At 43.3% G+C, this 21,203-nt stretch overlaps 1 protein-coding gene across 1 annotated transcript; it reads left to right on the plus strand.

The window, feature by feature from the left end:
* Positions 1-341: 341 nt before the first annotated feature.
* On the plus strand, positions 342-8,851 carry Gal3st2 (galactose-3-O-sulfotransferase 2). The gene is made up of 3 exons (XM_006989612.3): positions 342-576; positions 2,106-2,376; positions 4,702-8,851. The coding sequence occupies exons 1-3, from the start codon at positions 536-538 to the stop codon at positions 5,515-5,517; spliced, it is 1,128 nt and encodes a 375-aa protein (XP_006989674.2). The 5' UTR covers positions 342-535; the 3' UTR covers positions 5,518-8,851.
* The last annotated feature ends 12,352 nt before the right edge of the window (positions 8,852-21,203 follow it).

Raw genomic sequence — 21,203 nt, forward strand, 5'->3', positions numbered from 1 at the left:
TGGAAGCTAGAGACTGTGAGAGGAAGTGTGTGTGTGTATGTGTGTGTGCGCGTGCGCGTGTGCGTGCGTGCGTGTCCCTGGGGAAGGAACTCTCCTGGGCTTGAAGACAGCAATTCTCTTTGTCCTCACAGGATAGGGTTGGGTGAAGAGAGGAAGAAAACTCTGTACCTGTCTGATCAGGACACTAATTCCAATCAGTGTTCGTAATAGTGTTCTTAACCATCACTTTCCAGTGCCCATCTCAAATTGCCGTCCTATCGGGGGCTGGGGCCTTAGCATGGGGCTCAGTCCACGCATCTACCCTCCAACCTCCCCTTTGCAGCTCAGGGGCTGGGGAGGGCCTGTAAGGCCCCAGCTGCAGGTGCTCCAGGTTCTGAGATGAGCAGGCCTGTGTACCCTGCTCCAGGCTTGCAGGTTGTTACAGGGCTCCTGGTTGAGCCGTGGGTGGGGCTGTGTATCCAAGTGGCACTAAGCTGGTACTGCCCACAGGTTCTTCCAGGTGTTACTCCTGTTGCTGGTGCTGGTTGTGTTCCTGATGCTTGGCTTCCTACATGTGGACTTCAGACTGCTCACACCGTAAGTCCTGTGCGGGTGCCACGTGCACTGGGATGTGGTTCTCATCCCCCTGTGGCCCCAAGAGCAGTGCCGAGACCCCATCCTGCCTAAGAACACCAGCACTCACTTCCCCATTGAGTGTCAGTGCCCTCTCTGGGAGAAAGTGGTGAGCTATGCTTGTCCTGGGCCTGTCTCCTGCAATGACAAGCCCACTGGGAAGGTTTCTGAGGAAGCTCTGGGGAGCAGGCCTGGCCTGGCCAGCCTGGACTTGGAAGAGCAGGGCTGGGTTTGTAGGAGGAGCCTTGGGAAGGCTACCTTCTGGCCTACAGAAATGGCCTGGCTTCTAGCATGGCTTCCAGGTGGTGAGGTCGGGACTAAACTCCTTGTCACTAGGCCCCAAAGCACGCTCTCTGCTGCCTGCCAGGACTACATCATCCAGAGAGTTTCCATCTATGTCCACAGTACAACCAATTGCCTCCCAGGCCAAGGATTCCCCAGGGTTCTGGGAGGGTCTTATTTTCCTGTCATTCATGCATCCTCTGGTTAGATTTGTATGATGGGGAGGGTCCTCTGAGAAAACACACTGTCCCGAGGTCCACTGGATCCTGCCCTTCACCATCCTTGTCAATCTTATTGGCCTACATTAACACAAAGGTGCAGGCTGGAGAGATGGCTCAAAGAGCACTGACTGCTCTTCCAGAGGACCAGGGTTCAAATCCCAGCACCCACATAGCAGCTCACAACTGTCTGTAACTCAAGGGCCAGTGGATCTGACTCCTTCACACAGATGTACACGGAAACCAAACAGCAATGCATATTTAAAAAAAAAGGAAGGAAGGAAGGAAGGAAGGGAGGGAGAAAGAAAGAAAGAAGGAAGGAAAGAAAGAAAGAAAGAAAGAAAGAAAGAAAGAAAGAAAGAAAGAAAGAAAGAAAGAAAGAAAGAAAAAGAAAAGATGCCCTGTGACCAAGGCCATCTGAATGCATCCTAGCATTTGTTAGGCCGGCTGACCTTGTCTGAGGTCACTGGGCCACTGCCACACCTGGGAGACAGAGAGCAGGTTTTAGGGGCTAGGGGGATGCTTAGGGTCTGGGGTTGAGTCTATGGCTTGCATGAGAACAGAAAGTGCAGCTGTTGACATCTTTTTTTTTTAAAGATTTATTTATTTATATGTATACAGTGTTCTGCCTGCATGTATGCCTGCAGGCCAGAAGAGGGCACCAGATCTTACTACAGATGGTTGTGAGGCCACCATGTGGTTACTGGGAATTGAACCCAGGTCCTCTGGATCAGCAGCCAGTGCTCTTAACCTCTGAGCCATCTCCCCAGCCCAGCCGTTGACATCTTGCTGCAAGGGGAAAAATCATATCTGTCACAGAAAATCCCCCTGGATGGCAAGATTGCAGGGTGGTGGAGCTGGTGTGGGGACAAGGCACCGGCAGATAGTGAGAGGAGATGGCATAGGGACCCCATGTGGAGGGGTGCGACTTGGGGGATGCTGTTGGGGGTGTGTCGCCCCTTTATTGATGGCGGCCTGCACTGTCTCTCCTAGTCTGCTCAGGGACGAGGCCCAGGAACCACCCGTCACCAACATCATGTTCCTCAAGACGCATAAGACAGCCAGCAGTACAATACTCAATCTCCTCTACCGCTTTTCAGAATCTCACAACCTGTCTGTAGCGCTGCCCAAGGGCTCTAGCTTCCATCTGGGTTACCCCTGGCTTTTTGTGACTCGGTATGTGGAGGGCATGGAGCAGGATGGCCACCTGAATCATCATCACTTCAACATCATGTGCAACCACCTGAGGTTCAACTTTCCTGAGGTGTGAAAGATGGAGGTGGGGAAATGGGTGGGCTGGAGGTTGCCTTGCTTGGTGTTATGGTTGTTTGTAAATATGCTGCTTACAGGGGTGCCGTGGGGTGGGGTGGGGTGGGTGAGGCTGGGGTGGGGTGTAGAGTCAGGGGAGGAGTGGTTTGAAGTTGTAGTGTTGGAGAGGCCTGCCTGTAGACCCTGCCAGGCCGCTCTCTTCAAGTCGCCAGTGTGTAAGACGAATTGCTAAATGATCTTATTAATAAAAATCCTGGAGCCAGATATTAGGGTGAGAACTGAGAGATCAGAGGAATAGAACAAGCCACAGCCAACCTCACCTTACCAGCTCCTCAGCCTCCATGGAGAGCTACTTCCTGTATACTCGGGCCTATACACCTTTCTGTGCCCTGCCATCTCACTTCCTGTCTCTGCCCAGCTCCATCACTTCCTCTTTCCGCCAACCTCTATCACTTCCTGTCTGTCTGTCCGGACCTCCAGACCTCTATGGTTAACTAGTGCTGGGCTTAAAGGCATGTGCCACCAGCCTGGCTCTGTACTCAGTGTGGCCTTGAACTCACAGAGATCTGGATGAATCTCTGCCTCCTGAATGCTAGGATTAAAGGTGTGTGCTACAACTGTCTGAACTCTATCTTTAATGTAGTGGCTGGCTTTTTCCTCTGATCCCCAGATAAGCTTTATTGGGGTGCACAAATAAAATATCACATTTTCACTTTTTTTTGTCTAAAATAAAAAAGTTATAATTAATATAGGAAAAACTATATACAATAAGTACTATAACTATATACAATATATACAGGCAATAAATACATCAGCAATGTCTAGTCCATTTGCATTTGACAAATTCAGAGAAAATATTCCATTATCTATTCTATCTTTGTGAATCCAAAGGGTTGTATCTAATTTACCTTCTATCCTTATTTGCTTTACCAAAACTATCTTTTGATGTTTTTCAAACTTTCCACCTCTTTAGTGAGTTTCTTTTCTGAAATTGTTAACAAGGAAAACTATAACTATCTAATCTTCAACTCCCTCAAAGACCCGAGAAGGAATAATATTCCCTAGTTAAACAGGAAGTGCAAACAAGTGACTTCCAAAAAAATGTGAGTTATGACAGAAACAGCCAGCTGCCTGGACAATCACCCGAGGTTTCTCTGCAATGTCGGGGCATCCATCTTTGGCTCACAGGCTTAGCATATCTGACAGACTCATCTGTGAAGCAGGATTTTCTAAAGAGCCTTCCTACCTTGTCTTGGCAAGGATTGGCAGTCCTTTCTTTTGTGTCCTGCTTGTCTATTTTGGACAGCATACTGTCAGCAGTCCATGTGAGGGCACTTTCTTGCCCAGTGGCTAACTTTTGCCACAAGGAAAGTAAACTCCATACGGAGTTTCTTCAATGCCCACCATCTTCTCTGAAGTAGATTGGTGCTACCAGGAGCAGACATGTCTCATAGTCAAGAAAAAAAATCTGTTATTAAAACATCTTAAATGCCATATTCTGTTGATCTCTGATGTGTTTGAAGATGACCTGTCTATCTAAAACATATCTGCTTGACCTTGAAAACATACCTAATATGACTACAAGTTTGGTTGTAATGACTACTAACTTTCATTTCTTTATATACTAATTAGTTGGGAATAAAAACTTTCAAGGACTAGCAATTTGCACTACATTGTTAAATGAACTGTATAGGCACAATACCTTGAACAAGACTAGAAATATATGTACAATCTCAAATTTGTATCAATATACAAAATTTGTATACAATATACAAAAAGCCAATTTAATGTAAAATATTTAAAACTAGTAGTTGCTTTCTAAAAGTAGATTCAATAATCTACCTTTTTTTTATCTTATCGTATCCATATTCTCTCTTTTTTCCTTTTCAGAATATACCCTTTATTCTATCATTTATGTATCTTTTTTTCAGAGTAAATTCAATATTCTACCTCTTATCTATATCCTCTTTTTTTTTTTCTAACAAGAACCTTGAATCTAATTTCCTTTGTTTAACTTTTTTCCTGACCATTAACACCAAAGGCCTGTAATTGCTCTTGGCATGAGACTTGTAGCCCCAACTCTGTCCTCTTGAAGGCACCCCCAACCCTCTCTCACATCCCCCCGTTTCTGGTTCTGGAAGAACATACTGAACTTTTGTTGCCCCGGAACCTTTGCGCTTGCTCCTGTGGTGTACGAAGGAGCTGGGACGGGGGAGGGGGGGGGACGGGGGGACGGGACGGGGACGGAGACTCTGTGGGCAGCTGCATAGTCCATCTAACGCGGGGCTCTCAATGTCCCACCTGCTCCTTCTCCAAATAGGTGCAGAAAGTCATGCCCAATGACACTTTCTACTTTTCCGTCCTACGGAACCCGGTTTCCCAGCTGGAGTCTGCCTTCATCTACTACAAGGACTATGTGCCTGCCTTCCAGAGGGTCAAGAGCCTGGACCAATTCCTGGCAGATCCGTGGAGGTACTACAACGTCAGCGAGGGCCTGAAAAACGTCTATGCAAGAAACAACATGTGGTTTGACTTCGGCTTCGACAACAACGCTAGGGCTGACGCGGACTATGTGCGCACGCGCCTCGCAGAGGCGGAGCGCCAGTTCCATCTGGTGCTCATTGCGGACCACTTTGACGAGTCCATGGTGCTACTGCGCAGACAGCTGCGCTGGCAGCTGGATGACGTGGTATCCTTCAAGCTGAATGCGCGCAGCCAGCGTACCGTTTCGCGCTTGACGCTGGAGAGCCAGGAGCGTGCCAAGCACTGGTGTGAGCTGGACTGGCGGCTCTACCAGCACTTCAACCGCACGTTTTGGGCCCAGCTGCACGCGGAGGTGAGTCCGCACCAGCTCAGGGAAGAGCTGGAGCAGCTGCGGGCGAGGCGTCGTGAGCTCACCTACCTGTGTCTTCAGGACCCCGAGCCCAAGAACAAGACACAGATAAAAGACCGGAATCTGCTCCCCTACCAGTCTGGGAATGCTGAAATTCTGGGCTACAGCCTTAGGCATGATCTGGACAATACTACACTGCGCATCTGTCAGAGGATGGCGATGCCAGAGCTCCAGTATATGGCCCACTTGTACTCGCTGCAGTTTCCCAACGAGCCTCCCAAGAACATCCCATTCCTGAAATAGTGGAGGTTCAGCTAAGTGACCCCTTCTCCCCAGGCTTCCCTGTGAGCCCTAGACTTTGCCAACCTACCTTTCCAAAGTGAAAAACAGAGTGAAACCTGTGTGTAGAGACCCACCCACCCCCAGCTCTGGGAGGAGGGCCGTACACTTGAGACAACAGGCACAGCTGGACCACAGCTGAACCCGCCCGTTGTAGAGACATGTCCTGGACAGGCGAGAATGCTAGTACCCTTTAATTATCTGTCCACAGGGAGTCAGTCTAAACAGCCCATCAGGTGAACATCAGCCTTGGAGAGCACAGGGAGTTAGGCAGGTGGGCCTGGCCATCCATGAAGAGACTCAGAACAGCTCCCGGGGGGTTTTCCAGCCTCATGGATTCAGCACTGGTTACAGAGGAGCCATACCTGTGTAGGGCACACAGCTCCAAGTGGGGCCCAGGGGAGATGGGATGAATAGGCAGCGTCCCATCTTTGGCTTTATGAAGTACAGTGTAGACTGAGAAATTTGAAAGTTGCTGGTTGGACTGAACACAGCTGGGTCCACTTTATAGCTTCCCAGGGGGCGATCGTGAGGGAGAAAGTGTCTGATTTGAAAAAGGTGCTCAGAAGGTCTTAGATCTCTTTAGTTGCCTTGGAAACCATGTTGTATATAGTCTTTGGGATCTTTTGTGTGTGTGTGTGTGTGTGTGTGTGTGTGTGTGTGTGTGTGCCTCTCTTTTCCATTTGTGGGAAGATACTAAGCCCCCAGCCCCCAGTTCTGGCAGGACGATGAACTTGGTTACTGGAGGGGGGCGTCTTAACATCAGGGAAAAGCAAGGCGTCTGGGGTCCTGGAAAAGTTGCTCCTGTCACATACATACCCAGCCTAGAGCCTCCGTTTGAGCCATGTCTGTCGAGCCTGAGTGGAGGCTTTTCTTCTGTGTCAGAGCCCCCAGCTCTGCGCAAGAGGGCCCATGCTCCTCTGGACAGCAGTTTCATAGAGGCACTTTAGGAAAAGTAATTGTCAGTGAATTTAGAGATGGTGCAATGAATGAGCTTATCATTCCAAAAAGAAGAGTGTAAATTGAAGAACGGCTTTCCCAAACTGAACAGAGCTAGTCAAGAATGCCAGACGTGGTGGCACAGGTCTTTAATCCCAGCACTGGGGAGGCAGAGGCAAGCAGATCTCTGAGTTCAAGGCCAGTTTGTTACATAGTGAGTGCCAGGACATGCAGGGCTACAAAACAAGATCCTGTCTCAAAACAAAATAAAACAGAAAACCACAGACAAACAAAAAACCCTACCAAACAAACAAAACCAAAACCAAAAGCAAACCTCTGAATTTAGATGAAATTACTCTTAATAAACTTGGCTCTGGAAGAGTAGGAAGTGCTCTTCTTAGCCCCTGAGCCATCCCCCTGGCTCCTCAATTAGAGTTTTTTATTCTTGGTGGACTTCATTCTTTTTCTTTTTGTCAGTTGTAGAGATCGGTCCCAGGACCTCAAGTGAGCTAGGTCAGTGTTCTAACTCTGAGCCATGTCCGTAACCCTGAAACCTTAAGTTCTAGGAATTACTCAGGAAGAAAGCAACATTCAGTTGTTTCTTTCTTTCATATAAAAAGAAACAGTTGAATGTATATATGACATATATGTATATGTGACAATTGAATATATGTGCGTGCGTGAGCAATTCATGTAAATATTTTATTTGAACACATGCTTTCTCTCAGGAAAAAAATGTTCTTTATGTAGAATATGATATATTTGTTGGTAGACACACACATACACATACAGTGCTTAGAATAGAAGAAGCCAAGAGTACTTGAATTACAGTCAGCAATGGATCATTTTAATGTACTTAGGAATGGCTCATGAGTTTCTGTGACTTAATAAAAATTTCATAAACATGGATCCCATTTCATTCATACTTTATTTTTTATAATCATACCTAGATTACACATGAAAATTAAGTTACTAGATAAGCAAAATAATAATTTATTTCTTATTAAAGACCCTACCCAAGGTCTAATCATTGTTCCAATACACAGGACACAATAATGGGCACCGCCCTGCACTTTATTCTATATTTAATCCATTCGCACAAAAACACAGCTCTCACCTCAACGGGATAAGAAATAGTTTATTTTGGAGCCAAATGTGAGTGATCATGGCCCAGGACACCAATTCAGATTACCTTGAATCCCTGCTCCTACCTGATATCAGTTTGACCAAGTTTTCATAGTAGCGTAACAAAGAAAGTCATAGATGAAGGCACTTTAAAAATACATCCGTGGGAGTACTAGGAAGACAGGTTCCAGAAAAGTGAGGCAATTCCTGCTCTAGCCTCGGATGATGTCTAATGACATTCTGAGCTTTTGTAGTGAGGAAGCCAGGGATCTGTTTTAGCACATTCCTACGGGTTTTACCTCTTAGTCCCGAGGATGTTAGATCAGATACAGAGGTGGGCAAGAAGTGGATAATCGGCCTGCCTGTGCTGGCTAGTTTTATGTCAGCCTGACACAAGCTAGAGTCATCTGAGAGGAGAGAACCTCAACTGAGAAAATGCCTCCATAAGATCAGTGTGTAGGGAAGACTGTAGGGCATTTTCTTAATTAGTGACCAATGGGGGAGGTCCCAGTCCATGGTGGGTGGTGCCATCCCTGGTCTGGAGGCCCTGGATTCTATAAGAAAGCAGGCTGAGCAAGCCAGGGGGAGCAAGTCAGTAAGCAGCCCTCCTCCATGGCCTCTGAGTCAGCTCCTGGTCCAGCTTCTCATCCCGTTTGAGTTCTTGCCTTGGCTTCCCTGAATGGACTGCGACTCAGGATGTGCAAGCCAGATAAACCATTTCCTCCCCAACTCTTTTTGGTTCACAGTGTTTCATCACAGCAGCAGCAACCCCAATTATTACAGGGGATGAAGATAGCTCAGGATAAGTTGCAGTATCCCAACCTCCCCGCGATTGAGATTCTAACCAGTTAGTCGGCCTTGGATACGGTTCTCTCCAGAAACTTGTTCACAAGTTACCTCTCTTTGCCAACCATCACATTTTGCATGTCTAGGGGCCACATAGCTTTGATGTCTCCCACCCCTAGGATCTGACGTAGAGGAAGCTGAGTGGTAAACAGGAGGGCAGGCTTCAGGAGAGAGGAATAGCAGTTAAGCCACTAAGCAAGAACTCCTGGATTATAGCATTAGAACCTACTAGTTATTTTGACCCCGTTCTGGTTTTAAAAAAAATCTATTTATCTGGCCTAATGTGTAAAATATAATAAGAATAACATAATGAAATTAAATTAAAATAATCAGGAACACTGCCTGGCTTAGTGGAGCGAAGGTAGCAGATAAGGGAAATAGGCATTTTTTTTTTTTTTTTTTTTTTTTTGGTTTTTCGAGACAGGGTTTCTCTGCGTAGCTTTGCGCCTTTCCTGGAGCTCACTTGGTAGCCCAGGCTGGCCTCGAACTCACAGAGATCCGCCTGGCTCTGCCTCCCGAGTGCTGGGATTAAAGGCGTGCGCCACCACCGCCCGGCTGGGAAATAGGCATTTTAAACAACCAAATTCTACATATTTTAAAACTAGATTAATGAGAGACTTTGAAGACTTCTGTGACAACCCCAAACCCGCCCCAAAAATCCAGACAAGAAGTTATTGAAGAGAGTCCTTTAAAAACTGTGATAAAGATGCTGAGAGGTGGCTCTTCACAGTTGATGGTTTCCGGCAGACATGGGGGACGACCCAGTTTTCTTTAAGGGCTTGGACCCTGGGAGTTTGATCATGCTCCAGTGACTATATGGGCAAATACAAATTGGACTTGGTGTTTTTTTTGGGGGGGGGTGCTTAAGGGTGGTAAGATGTACCTGGGAGAATTGGGAATCAGGTGTGATCAGGTGCATTGTATGAAATGCCCAAATTATTAATAAAAATATTATGTTTGGCAAAAACTCTAGATTGAGTATGTGTTTCCTCCTGTATTTACAATTATTTATACTCTATAAACCATTTATATTTAGAGTATTAAAAATACCTTTTAATTTTAGTTTTTCTTTTGACCAGTTTGATTTAGTTATAACTTCATTGGAGTGGCTTCCTCTAATTCTTTTTTCTTTTCTTTTCTTTTCTTTTCTTTTCTTTTCTTTTCTTTTCTTTTCTTTTCTTTTCTTTTCTTCTCTTCTCTTCTTTCTTTCTTTCTTTCTTTCTTTCTTTCTTTCTTTCTTTCTTTCTTTCTTTCTTTCTTTCTTTCTTTCTTTCTTTCTTTCTTTCTAAGGGAAGGGCACTGTCTCACTGTGTATCCTTGGCTGGCCTAGAACTCACTGTGTGGACCAGACTGGCCTCAAACTCATCTAGATCCACATGTCTCTGCCTTCCAGGTGCTGGGGAAAAGGTATGTGCCACCAACCCTGGCTTAAACTTAAATTCTTACGAAAGATTAATCTTTAGTATTTAAGTTATCAAAATTTGTATTTGTGGACTGACTTGATAAGACTTTATTTTAAAACTTAGTATTGTACAAGGTTTCAATTTGGGAAAGTAAGTGAAAAAAAGTCATGGGAGAAATTAGAGAATATAGTGTTCTTTTAAAAAAATTCTAGCAAGATTGTCTTTTCCTGTGCACTTTTGTTATTACTAAGAACAGTGATAGAAAAAGAGATCAGCCCTGCTATAAATCAGAATTTTATAGGCCTTGTAGACATAATCTTTTTTGTTTGTTTGTTTTTTGAGACAGTGTTTCTCCATGTAGCCCTGGCTGTTCTGAAACTTGCTCTGTAGACCAGGCTGGCATTGAACTCACAGAGACCCACCTGTCTCTGCCTCCTGAATGCTGGGAAAGGCATGCACCACCACCATCTGGCTCATAACCAAATCTTATTGATTATTTTAATAATTATAAAATGAAATGAGACTCTATTAGGAATCAGTATTCATTTCCTTTTTACTAGGAGAATACAATTATATTTTAATTATTTTTTAATCCAACTAATTGTGCTATAGGATGCCTTAAATATTCATTTAATCAAGAAACATCTGCCTTTGATGGTATAAAATATCACGAGTGTTGTTAATTTTGGAAACTGACATCTTTTGTATAATCTGGATAAGAAGAATTAACTTACATTATTATATTTGTGTATTAGTTGGCTTTGTTGTTGTTGTTGCTGCTGCTTTGATTAAACACCGACCCAAACCAATCTGTGGGAGGAAGGGTTTATTTGCCTGGTGCTTCCATGTCACATCCAAGGCAGGAGCTTGAAGCACAAACCATGGAGGAATGCTGCATTGCGGCTTGGTTTTGCTTTCCTTTTCTTATCCTGGGCAAACTCACCTTCCTAAGGGATGGCACCTCCACAGTGAGCTAAGCCCTTCTACGTCAACTAGCAATCATGAAGGTTGTCTTATGTTGTTGAGAAATAACCAAATGAATTAGTCATTCATCTATGAAATGAAAGGCTAGTGTCAAAGCATTTACTAATGTGGACAAAGCTCATTGGAAGAACCTATCATTTGGTAACCTACAACACACACACACACACACACACACACACACACACGCGTGTGTGTGTGTGTGTGTGTGTGTGTGTGTGTATAAATTCTAATCACAAAGCTTTCTTGCTGCTTTTCAGAATGCTTTCCTGAAGTCACTGACAAGCTAGTTGGAAGGAAAATACGTTTGAAAAGTGGTTTTGGGTTGCCCTTAAGGGCAAGGATGGAAGAGGAAGTGGAGGATGGAAGGAACCAGGAAGAAAGATTGCTTTTCATTTTATAATCTCCTAGGGTAATCTGTGGAATAATCCTTCTCTATACCGTGAAGATGTGTTGCCCTCATTGCTAATAAAGAACTGACTGTCCAATAGCTAGGCAGGATTTGGGGGGCAGAGAGAACACTGGGAAGAGGAAGGGTGGAGTTAAGGGAGTCACAGAGAGATGCCATGAGATGCAGAGCAAGCCGCATGGGCAGTATGTAGATGAGGTAAGTGAGCCTCAGAGAAGCACATAAGTTAATAGAAATGGGCTAAATTACGAGCTAGTTAGTAAGAAGCCTAAGCTATCAGTTGAACATTTATAATTAAAAATACATCTCATTGTGGTTATTTGGGAGTGACTGGCGGGACAGAGCTGACTGGCGTTCATGATGAAAAACTCTGCCTATAAATGGTGTTCCAGTGTGGGGCACCTACATCTACGTAAGACCTGAGAAAGCTTTAAAAAAGTTTTTTTTTTTTAAAGATTTATTTATTTATTATGTATACAGAAGAGGGCGCCAGATCTCATTACAGATGGTTGTGAGCCATCATGTAGTTGCTGGGAATTGGACTCAGGACCTCTGGAAGAGCAGTTGGTGCTCTTAACCTCTGAGCCATCTCTCCAGCCCCTAAAAAAGTTTTAAACACACAAAACAGAGCTAAATGTAGCTTCTTAGTCTTGTGTTTCTCATGCCAGCTGCAGTACAGAGATGTGTCACCCAGCAGCTGCCTGTGGGATGGAGCCAGCCGCCAGCTGCCGTTTGTTAGCACCATTCACTAAGTTGAGCAGTACTGGTGTCTGACATAACAATTTAAGATTTGTCTCATATGATAAAAAAAAAATACAGATGCTCAGTAAATACAGATCCAGATGGAAAGAACATCTAAATGGGCTACAATGTGTTTAAAAATATGCACAGGCTTGGGAAAGAAAAGAAAAAAGAGATATACAGTCATAGATTTAAAAATAGTTTAAAAATAATAAAGTCCTTAAAAAGTAATAAAGTAATAGAAAATAAGCTACATAAAGATGGGAAATACACAGAGAGCCTGAGTCCTGTATGTTATTGTGTTGTCTTTGAATTTTTTGACTGCTTATGAAGGATCAATAGCTGCTCAGAGACACTGGATTATGAAGGTTGCTAGATTAAACCAGCCTATATATTTTAAAAATATCTTGACTTCAAAATGGAAGTTAAAAGGTGTCTTGCTTTGGGGAAGAGGTTATGCCTTTATTTCCACAGGAAATGAGAGGCTGTGAATTCATTCTAGGTTGATATGGATCAGGTTTAATTGAGGAAGATCCTCTGAAAATCCTGGCTACAGACATAAAAAAACTAAACCTAGGAAAACTGCAAAACATGTGACGTATATTTTACTTGCTCAAACATAAAACAGAAAATCATCTTTGGCTAACTTGTGTATAACACATATTCCATACTTGTGTTAATGCAGATATGTATGTTACCTTTAAAAGTTTATTTTCAGTGCCGGGCGGTGGTGGAGCACGCCTTTAATCCCAGCACTCGGGAGGCAGAGGCAGGCGGATCTCTGTGAGTTCGAGGGCAGCCTGGTCTCCAAAGTGAGTTCCAGGAAAGGCGCAAAGCTACACAGAGAAACCCTGTCTCGAAAAACAAAAAACAAAAAAACAAAACAACAACAAAAAAAGTTTATTTTCAGAACAAGAGGACCAGATACCAATAAAAAATGAATGGCCTAGGTAATCCAGCATCTCAAAATGTCTCTGTTACAGCTTCTTCAGAGTTCTGTATCTAGAACAGCTTCAAGGCTGCTCACTGAGATGATCCAGCCTCACAGACTACCCCAGCCAAGACTTAATCATTATCTTGATTTTCTCAAGGTTCCACAAAAGATTCTAACACCCACAGACAACAGGAAACAGTCTAGAGAAAGCAGCGCCCACATTCCCAAAAGATGAGTTATGGATATTTGTTATCATTTAAAGTGGGTTGGTTACAAGTTGTTAATGGTCATAGGAAAAAAAGTTAAACAAAAGAGTTAAATTTAAAAAAAAAAAGAGTTAAATTCAAAGATCTCTTTCTAAAGAAAAAAATGGAGATATGGTAGGAATGTTAGGAAAAAAGGGTAGATTATTGAATCTACTTTAATCCAAAAACAGCTATTAATCTTAAAGTATTTTACAATTGTATGGATTTTGGGACAAACCAGGGCAAAGGCTGTCTGCCTAGTGAAAAAGAGCCTGAGCCAGATCCTCCTGGCAAAACAAAGCTCTGCCTAAATAATTTGAATTCCCAGGCAGGGTTTGTGTGATTTTCTTTGGTCTTGGGAAACAGATAAAATACTAAAGCCTGAGAAGATGGTTCCTATTGTCAGACTTTCTTTTTAACCACCAGCCCCCAAATAATGACATGAGATTTATTGTTAATAAATATTGTTAATAAAGCTTGGCCTTTAGCTTAGGCTTGTTTCCAACTAGCTCATATAACTTAACCTGTTTCTATTAATTTACATTCTGTCACAAAGCTCTTTATCTCTCTTCCATTCTGTATGTCTGACTCCCTTTCTGTCTCACTGGCAAAACCCACTCCCCATTCCTGCTAGATTCTAACACAGAGTTCCTATTTTTGCCCAGAAGTCCTGCCTATTCTCTCCTGCCTAGCTATTGGCTGTTCAGCTCTTTATTAAACCAATCAGAAGGCACCCCAGGCAGATAAGGCAAAACAGAGACACATATTCACAGTGTACAAAAAGATTATCCCACAACAGGTTCCCTTCCCAGGGCTTCTGCTGGATGTGTTATGGTCCTTTTGTTAGCAATGGCAAAGTAGGAGACACAGCCCATAGTTTCCTCCAGCAGAATTCTGAGTTCTCTTACTCTTTAGGGAGGTCCACTCAGATAAAGCAGAACTGTTGATGTCCCTGAAGAAAAACACTTCATGAGGAGCCAGTTTGAAGGAGAACTGGAGTTTATAAGGGAGAAAGTTTAGCGTAATGTTGTGGATTATTAGTTTAAGATACAAAGATGTGTTGCATTCTTTAATGTTGCATTTGTATAATTCTGTAAAGCTGTGTTACTTTGCCTGTCTAAAACATCTGATTGGTCTAGTAAAGAGCTGAGAGGCCAATAGCTAGGCAGGAGAAGCATAGGTGGGGCTGGCAGGCAGAAAGAATAAATAGGAGGAGAAATCCAGGCTTGAAAGAAAATAGGGAGGAGTGAGAAAAGGAGAAGGAGAGGAGGACACCAGGGTCCAGCCACCCAGCAAGCCATAGTGTAAGAAGGAAAGCAAGATATATAGAATAAAGAGATGTAAATATCCCAGAGGCAAAATGGGATGATTTAAGTTAGAAAAGCCAGATAGAAACAAGCCAAGCTAAGGCTGGGCATTCATAAGTAAGAATAAGACTCTGTGTATTTATTTGTGAGCTAGGTGGTGGGCCCCAAAGAGTAAAAAAAAAAAATCAAGTCAAAACAAACAAACAAAACCCCCCACAGAATAGTATAAATGTAAGTTCCATAAGAAAGAAGAAAGTATCTACACCCTCTGTTGAATCTTCTACAAAGCTGATGAACAGATTAGGATCATCGACTGTGGAGAGTTTGAATGTTGTGGCTTCAGAGCCTAGTCACAATTTATCTTGGCCCGTCTTTAGCTTCCTTATTGCTCATCTCGGTCTAATCTAATATCCTGTGACTAACAGGTAAGACCTTTTGGAATGTTTTCACAGACCACTGGCTTTTACCAACTCAAAGGCTCAGAGTGTCATCAGATAGCCTTTTAAACCTATAGAAGAGATTTCCTCACTTTACCCTAATTTGCTTACCTAATGTTTCTATCAATGTATTTGAAAAGTGGCATAATATTGCTGCCTGGGGGGCCAGCCTCTGGAAGCCCAGGGTATTTAAAAAAAATCCACAAATGTGACAAGGGCTAGATTTTTTCTATCTGAGGGATAATAAAGAAACACATGCTTTCTGATGATAACTTTCTCTTTTATTTCATCTTTAAAAAATCTCTTTCTGAAAAATCTCTCTCCACACAGCTACATCTCTCTTCTTCACAGCTTTTCTACACAGTTCTCCTCTACATAGCTACACATCTCTCTTCTACACATCTCTACACAGCTCTCTCTCAGGAAAAAAAAACTCTGAACAGATATATGAGTTACATTTTCAGGGTCACATAGCATTTCTTGAGTAAACAATAAGAAACAGAGCCATTCTGGTAACATATGAGAAATCCACACAGTTTCTCTCAAGCTAGAGCTGTCATGCTGACCAGGAATGGTGAGTAACATGGCAACTCTTGGCTATCAACCAAGTTCCTTGATATGCAGTCTGTGAAGCAAGCACATATCTTTGAGTGGTCAGTGTTCCCCGAGAGAGAGTGACGTTGAAATTCAGGACCTAAACAATAAACAGTTAGTTGTCTGAGCCTTGAGCCTTGTATCATAAAAGTGAGGTTAGAAGTTCATGCATACAGTCAATTGCTGCAAGGAGTTTTTCTGCTAAAGTTGCTTCATGGCTGGCTTTGGTTCAACAAACAGACACTTGTGAAGAGAGAGCTGCTGTGTAGAGAAGACTGTGTGGGGAGAAGTGCAGCTGTGTAAGAGAGAGCTGTGTAGAAGAGAGATGTGTAGCTGTGTAGGAGAGATGTGTGGAGAGAGATGTAGCTGTGTGGAAAGATGTGTAGCTGTGTAAGAGAGAGCTGTGTAGAGAGTACTGTATAGAGAAAGCTGTGCAGCTGCTGTGTAGAGAGAGAGATATGTAGCTGTGTGGAGACAGATTTTCAGAGAGAGAGAATTTCAGAAAGAGATTTTCAAGATTAAGTAAAAGAGTAAATTACTCCCAGAAAGTGTTTCTTTACCCCTCAGATAGGAAAAATTTAGATCTCACCACATTTGTGTTTTTTTTTTTTTTTTTTTTGCATACCCTGGGTGCTGCTGGAGGCTGGTCCTCCAGGCATCAGTATCTGGCTGCGTCGACCTGTTGAATATTAGTTGTCATCTGCTGTATGTTCTTAGTTGCCTCTGGCAACATAATTTATGACTTTTTTTTTTTGTACTGTCACTCTAAAAGTTTTATCAAACTATTATCAAATTGTAATATGCAGTTTGGGGTACCCTAAATCCACATGTGTTTCAGGCATGGTCACTCATATTTGTCTTCAAAATAAACTAAGTCTTTTTCAAAAGTTTTTCATTTTATGTATAGGTGTTTTGCCTGCATGCATGTCTGTGCATACACTTGTGTGCTTGGTGTCTGAGGAGGTCAGAAGAGGATGTAGAATCCCATTGGACTGGAGTTAAAGATGGTTGTGAGCGGCCATGGGGGTGCCCACTGGGTTCTCTGGAAGAGCGGCCAGTACTATTAACTGCTAATTCATCTTTCCAGCTCCAAACTATGTCATCTAAGGTGAAAATTGTGAGTTTTGTATTGACGATTATTAAGCCTGAAGAATTATCCACTTTGCCCCTGAAGGATCACCTGGATGAGAGCGAGGTACTGGCAACACGGATCACTCAGGTGGATTTTGGTGAGTTCTTTCTGGGACTCAGGGCTCTCTCGATCCATTTGTTGGTTGTTCTGAGCTGGTTGTTTAGGACCCTTTTTGGAAAATACCTTTTTTTTTCTTTCAAAACATTTGGTTTGCATTCTCTGTGGTGGTTTGAATGAGAATGGCTCATCTATTTGAATATTTGGTTATTTGAATATTAGGTGCTTTTTGCCCAAAAGAAGGCAGGGAGGTTTTATGGGTTGTAGGTGATGGGTGATGACGTGTCCACCACAAGCTGGGTTTATGCTCAAGTGTGGTCAAAAGCTGAGCGCTTAGGTGGAGACTTGGAAGACTGGCAACTTGAGGGGAGGAAGCTGCAGTAGCCACCAAGAATGCAAACTGGGCTTTTTGGCACCTTCCCTTTGTTTTGAGACTCTCTGAGTGGGCGGGGGCGGGGGATGGGGGGGAATGGGATTTCTGAATCGTGCAGGGGAGATCTGGAGTTTCCAACTGAACATTATGTCACTCAGGGTGGGCTTTGAGGTTTCAAAAGCCCATGCCGAGACTAGTCTCCCTCTTTTCTCCCCTCTCCTCTTCTCTTCCTCCCCTCCCCTCCTCTCTTCCTCCCATCCCTCTCTCTCGTGAGTCAGATGTGAGCTCTTAGGTGCTGCTGCAGAAGCCAGGCTCCCACCATGATGATCATGGACTAACCTGAAACTGTATGCAAGCCCACAAGCAAATGCTTTAGAAAGAACGTTTCCTTTGTCATGGTGTCTTTTCACAGCAACAGAACAGTAACTAAGACATTATCTATTTTATTTATTTTCTTTGAAAGCATTTTTTATTTCAGACCATTCAGTTTGTTCTTTTTTAGTTATAGACTTCAGTAAATATGTGGTTTGTTCTTGTGCTATCAGTACCTCTGTACCCCCCCTCCCCCATCTCTCTAGATACTTTTCCCATGTCTAATCTAAAGAAAGAGAAAATGTTTGGTGAAAAACAGATTATTTGGTTGGTATTCCAGCCAGTCAGGGTGTTTTTTTTTTTTTTTTTTTTTTTGAGATAGGGTTTTTCTGTGTAGTCCTGGCTGTCCTGGATCTCACTCTGTAGACCAGGCTGGTCTTGAGCTCACTGAGATCCACCTGCCTCTGCCTCCCAAATGCTGGGATTAAAGGTGTGCACCACCACTGCCTGGCTTCCAGCTAGTTTTATGTTAGATTCCTATGTGTGTCAACTCACAAATATTTTTAAAAATGAAAAAAAAAAAAAAAAAACCTAATAAGATTCACTGTTTCCGAATTGATTTATTTTGTGTGCTTAACAAAACAGAAGTCTAGACATCCTGGGCAATCATAAATGTGTAGCCTACTTGAATTAAGATTTAAAATCACAACCGGATGCTCCAGAAAGTCGTTTTTTGGATGGATTGTTTTGGGGTCAGGTTCCTTTCTTGTTGCAGCCACCTGCACCCAGCAGCCTTCTTGCCAGAGTTCTCAGGTTCACGTTCTCTGTTGTACCCTCTGCATTGGATCACTGGTGCACCCCCCCCCCCCCATCCGCCCAAGTCAGACTACGGACACCAGCTCTGAGGTAAGCTCATGGACTTGTGGAAGTGGCAGAGAAGAGAAGAGATGCCCCTGCCAACAGGATGCTAATGAGTAAAATGGGGGAGCAGGAAGCTGACCATGAGGTAGAGGAAGAAGGTGGTGGCGGGGGTGGGAAGAGGAGGACAGTGATGGTGAAACAGAGGACGGAGAGAAAGCTGTGGGCTAGAGGGCGGTTGGAGGTGACCAAGAAGCAAAAGACCTATGAGGGTGACTAGACAGCAAAAAAGGAAATGTTAGGTTTAAAAGGCCACACTGTGACCTAGTCAACCCTCCATTGCTGGTCTCAGAATCTAAACTAATTAGAGGGGCAGAGCCAGCTGCTTGCCTGTAGGGGGCAGTGCTGCCCACAGATGACCAGACTCTGAACTTGCAACAGGGAGGAAAAGAGAACCGAAACTTCCAAGGACCTGCTATTTTTTTCTCTTACAAATGGTTTTTTTTTTTTTTAAAGGGGGATGGAGAGATGGCTCAGAGGTTAAGAGCACTTGTTACTCTTGCAGGAGACCCAGTTTTAGGGTACCTAGTACTCACATGGCTCACAAACATCTGTAACTCCAGTGCCAGGGGATCTGACACCCTCTTCTGGACTCGGTCAGCACCAGGCATACACATGGTGCACATACATGCAGTCAAAACATGTATACGCATAAATAAAAACAAAGACACCTTTAAAAAGGTATTTTAAAGGGAAATTTTGTAATTTTTTTATCTACATTTTATATTTTTGTACATATTGTCAGGCACCAGCCACTTTTAATGACATAGGTAACCAACCCAGCCTTAGGAGCATTCTAAGTCCTCCCCCCTTTTCCCTTGGCTTTCTGAGACATGGTCTCTCTACACAGCACTGGTTATCCTGGAACTCACACTGCAGACCAGGTTGGCCTTGAACTCACAGAGGTCTGCCTGCCTCTGCTTCCAAGTGCTGGAACTAAAGGTATGTGGCACCATGCCCAGCTCTGTGGCCTACTTCTGATGTTACTTGTGGCACAACCATGTTCATTATAATCTCAAAGGAGAAAAAAAATACCTTGAAGAAAAGAAAGCAAACCAGCAACAGCAGAATCATATTCTGAGCATTCCAGTAAGCTTTTTTGGTTCATGTACTGTAATATAAGTAGTTGTAATGTAAGTATGAAATAGTGAGAAAGGCCAAACACTAGCTATACTTTAAGTGGTTGGTTTGTGCTGCGACACGCAGCTGGAGCACGAAATCTGGCAAGGGACGCTGAGGTTAAACAGCACTCTAGACACTTAGTTTCAGTTCGTCAGGAAAGCAGCTCTCTTTATTCGTACCAACATGGGCTTATATACCCCTCCAACAGCAGGGGTCAAGGAATGGTTACTCTGTATCCGGAGGCAAGCCGGACACTGTTTTCCAAACAGAAAAAGCCACAGGGGAACTGATCCCCAGCACCCTCCGGAACCCAACTGCACATTTTTCACACAAACAACTTAACTGGGACAGGACAAAAAAGGGCATTTAAAATTAAGGCAGCAAATTTACTGCTGCCGACAGTTTGTGGTGATATTTTGTTTGTTATCTAACAAATAAAGCTTCCTGAAGATCAGAGTGTGGAGCAAAGCCCCTAGTTAGCCACAGAGGCCAGGCAGTGGTGACACACACCTTTAATCCCAGTACTTAGGAGACAGAAGCAGATGGATCTCTGTGCATTCAAGGCCACCCTGGGCTACACGAGATTAATCCAGTGTAAAAGAGAAACAGAGCCAGGCGGTGATGGCACACACCTTCAATCCCAGTAGTTGGCAGTCACACACCTTTAATCCTAGCTCTAGGAAGGTGGTGACAGGAAGGGATATGGCTGGGCAGAGAGAGGAATATAAGACTGGAGGCAGGAGGAGACAGGAGCTCATTGCATTCAGCCTGAGGATTCGTAGAGACAGAGGCTCAGCCCTGTTTTAGGCTGAGGATTTTGTAGAGGTAAGAACTAGTGGCTGACTGCTCTGCTTCTCTGATCTTTCAGCATTTACCCCTGTATCTGACTCTGGGTTTTTAATTCATAAGACTAATTAGAATTCATGCTACCTTGGTTTATATAAAATGGTGAAAAAGACAAACATGAAAGCTGAATTTTTTTTGTATATGAAGTTACTGTTATTTAATTTTTAGTCTGATGTATATGTGAGACAATCTCAACTAATAAACTAAAGGTATTCTTTCTTTTAAAAATATTTGTTTATTTTTATATGTGCATGAGTATTTTGCCTGTGTGTATGTGTGCACTACTATGTGGTTTCTTGGTGCCCAGAGAGGCTAGAAGGTGCTGGATGGCCTCGGCATGGAGTTATAGACGGCTGTGAACTGCCATGTGGGTGCTGGGAACTAAACCAGGGTCCTCTGCAAGAGCAGCAAGTGAATTTAACTCCTGATCTAGCTCTTCAGCTTCAATAAACTAGACTTTTATTTTGGTGGAAAAAAAGAAAACCTCCCAAACGTAAAACTCTAGTAATTTACAAGAGTTAATAGGAGCTTTAAAAACTACATCTAGGTTAGGAGACATTAAAAAGAAATAAAAATTTAATAAAATATTAGAAAGTATTTAGAGGCTATATCAGAGCTAAAGATAACTTCTGGTCACATTCCCTCCTCTCTTTTCTTTAACTTTGCTTCTTACTTCTTAATCTTTAGGAAATAAATTCTCTCCATAAAAGTTATTACAATTTGTTTTAAATATAAATGCTAAAGAAAAAGTATTTTGTGCTATATCAAAAATTCCTGGGCTGGAGAGATGGCTTAGCAATTAAGAGCACTGTCTGCTCTTCCAGAGGACCCAGGTTTAATTCCCAGCATCCACATGGCACCTCACAACCGTTTGCAAATCCTGATCCAGGGGATCTGACACTCTCTCAGATATGCGTACAGGCAAAACA

This window comes from Peromyscus maniculatus, chromosome 13 (assembly GCF_049852395.1).
Source record: "Peromyscus maniculatus bairdii isolate BWxNUB_F1_BW_parent chromosome 13, HU_Pman_BW_mat_3.1, whole genome shotgun sequence".
Lineage (NCBI taxonomy): Eukaryota > Metazoa > Chordata > Mammalia > Rodentia > Cricetidae > Peromyscus > Peromyscus maniculatus.

Excerpts from the sequence above, each read along its gene's own strand:
- Gal3st2 (XM_006989612.3), top strand. The coding sequence starts at position 536 with ATGCTTGGCTTCCTACATGTGGACTTCAGACTGCTCACACC. Across the intron at positions 577-2,105 it reads GACTTCAGACTGCTCACACC|TCTGCTCAGGGACGAGGCCC; the intron begins GTAAGTCCTGTG and ends TGTCTCTCCTAG. Across the intron at positions 2,377-4,701 it reads TGAGGTTCAACTTTCCTGAG|GTGCAGAAAGTCATGCCCAA; the intron begins GTGTGAAAGATG and ends TTCTCCAAATAG.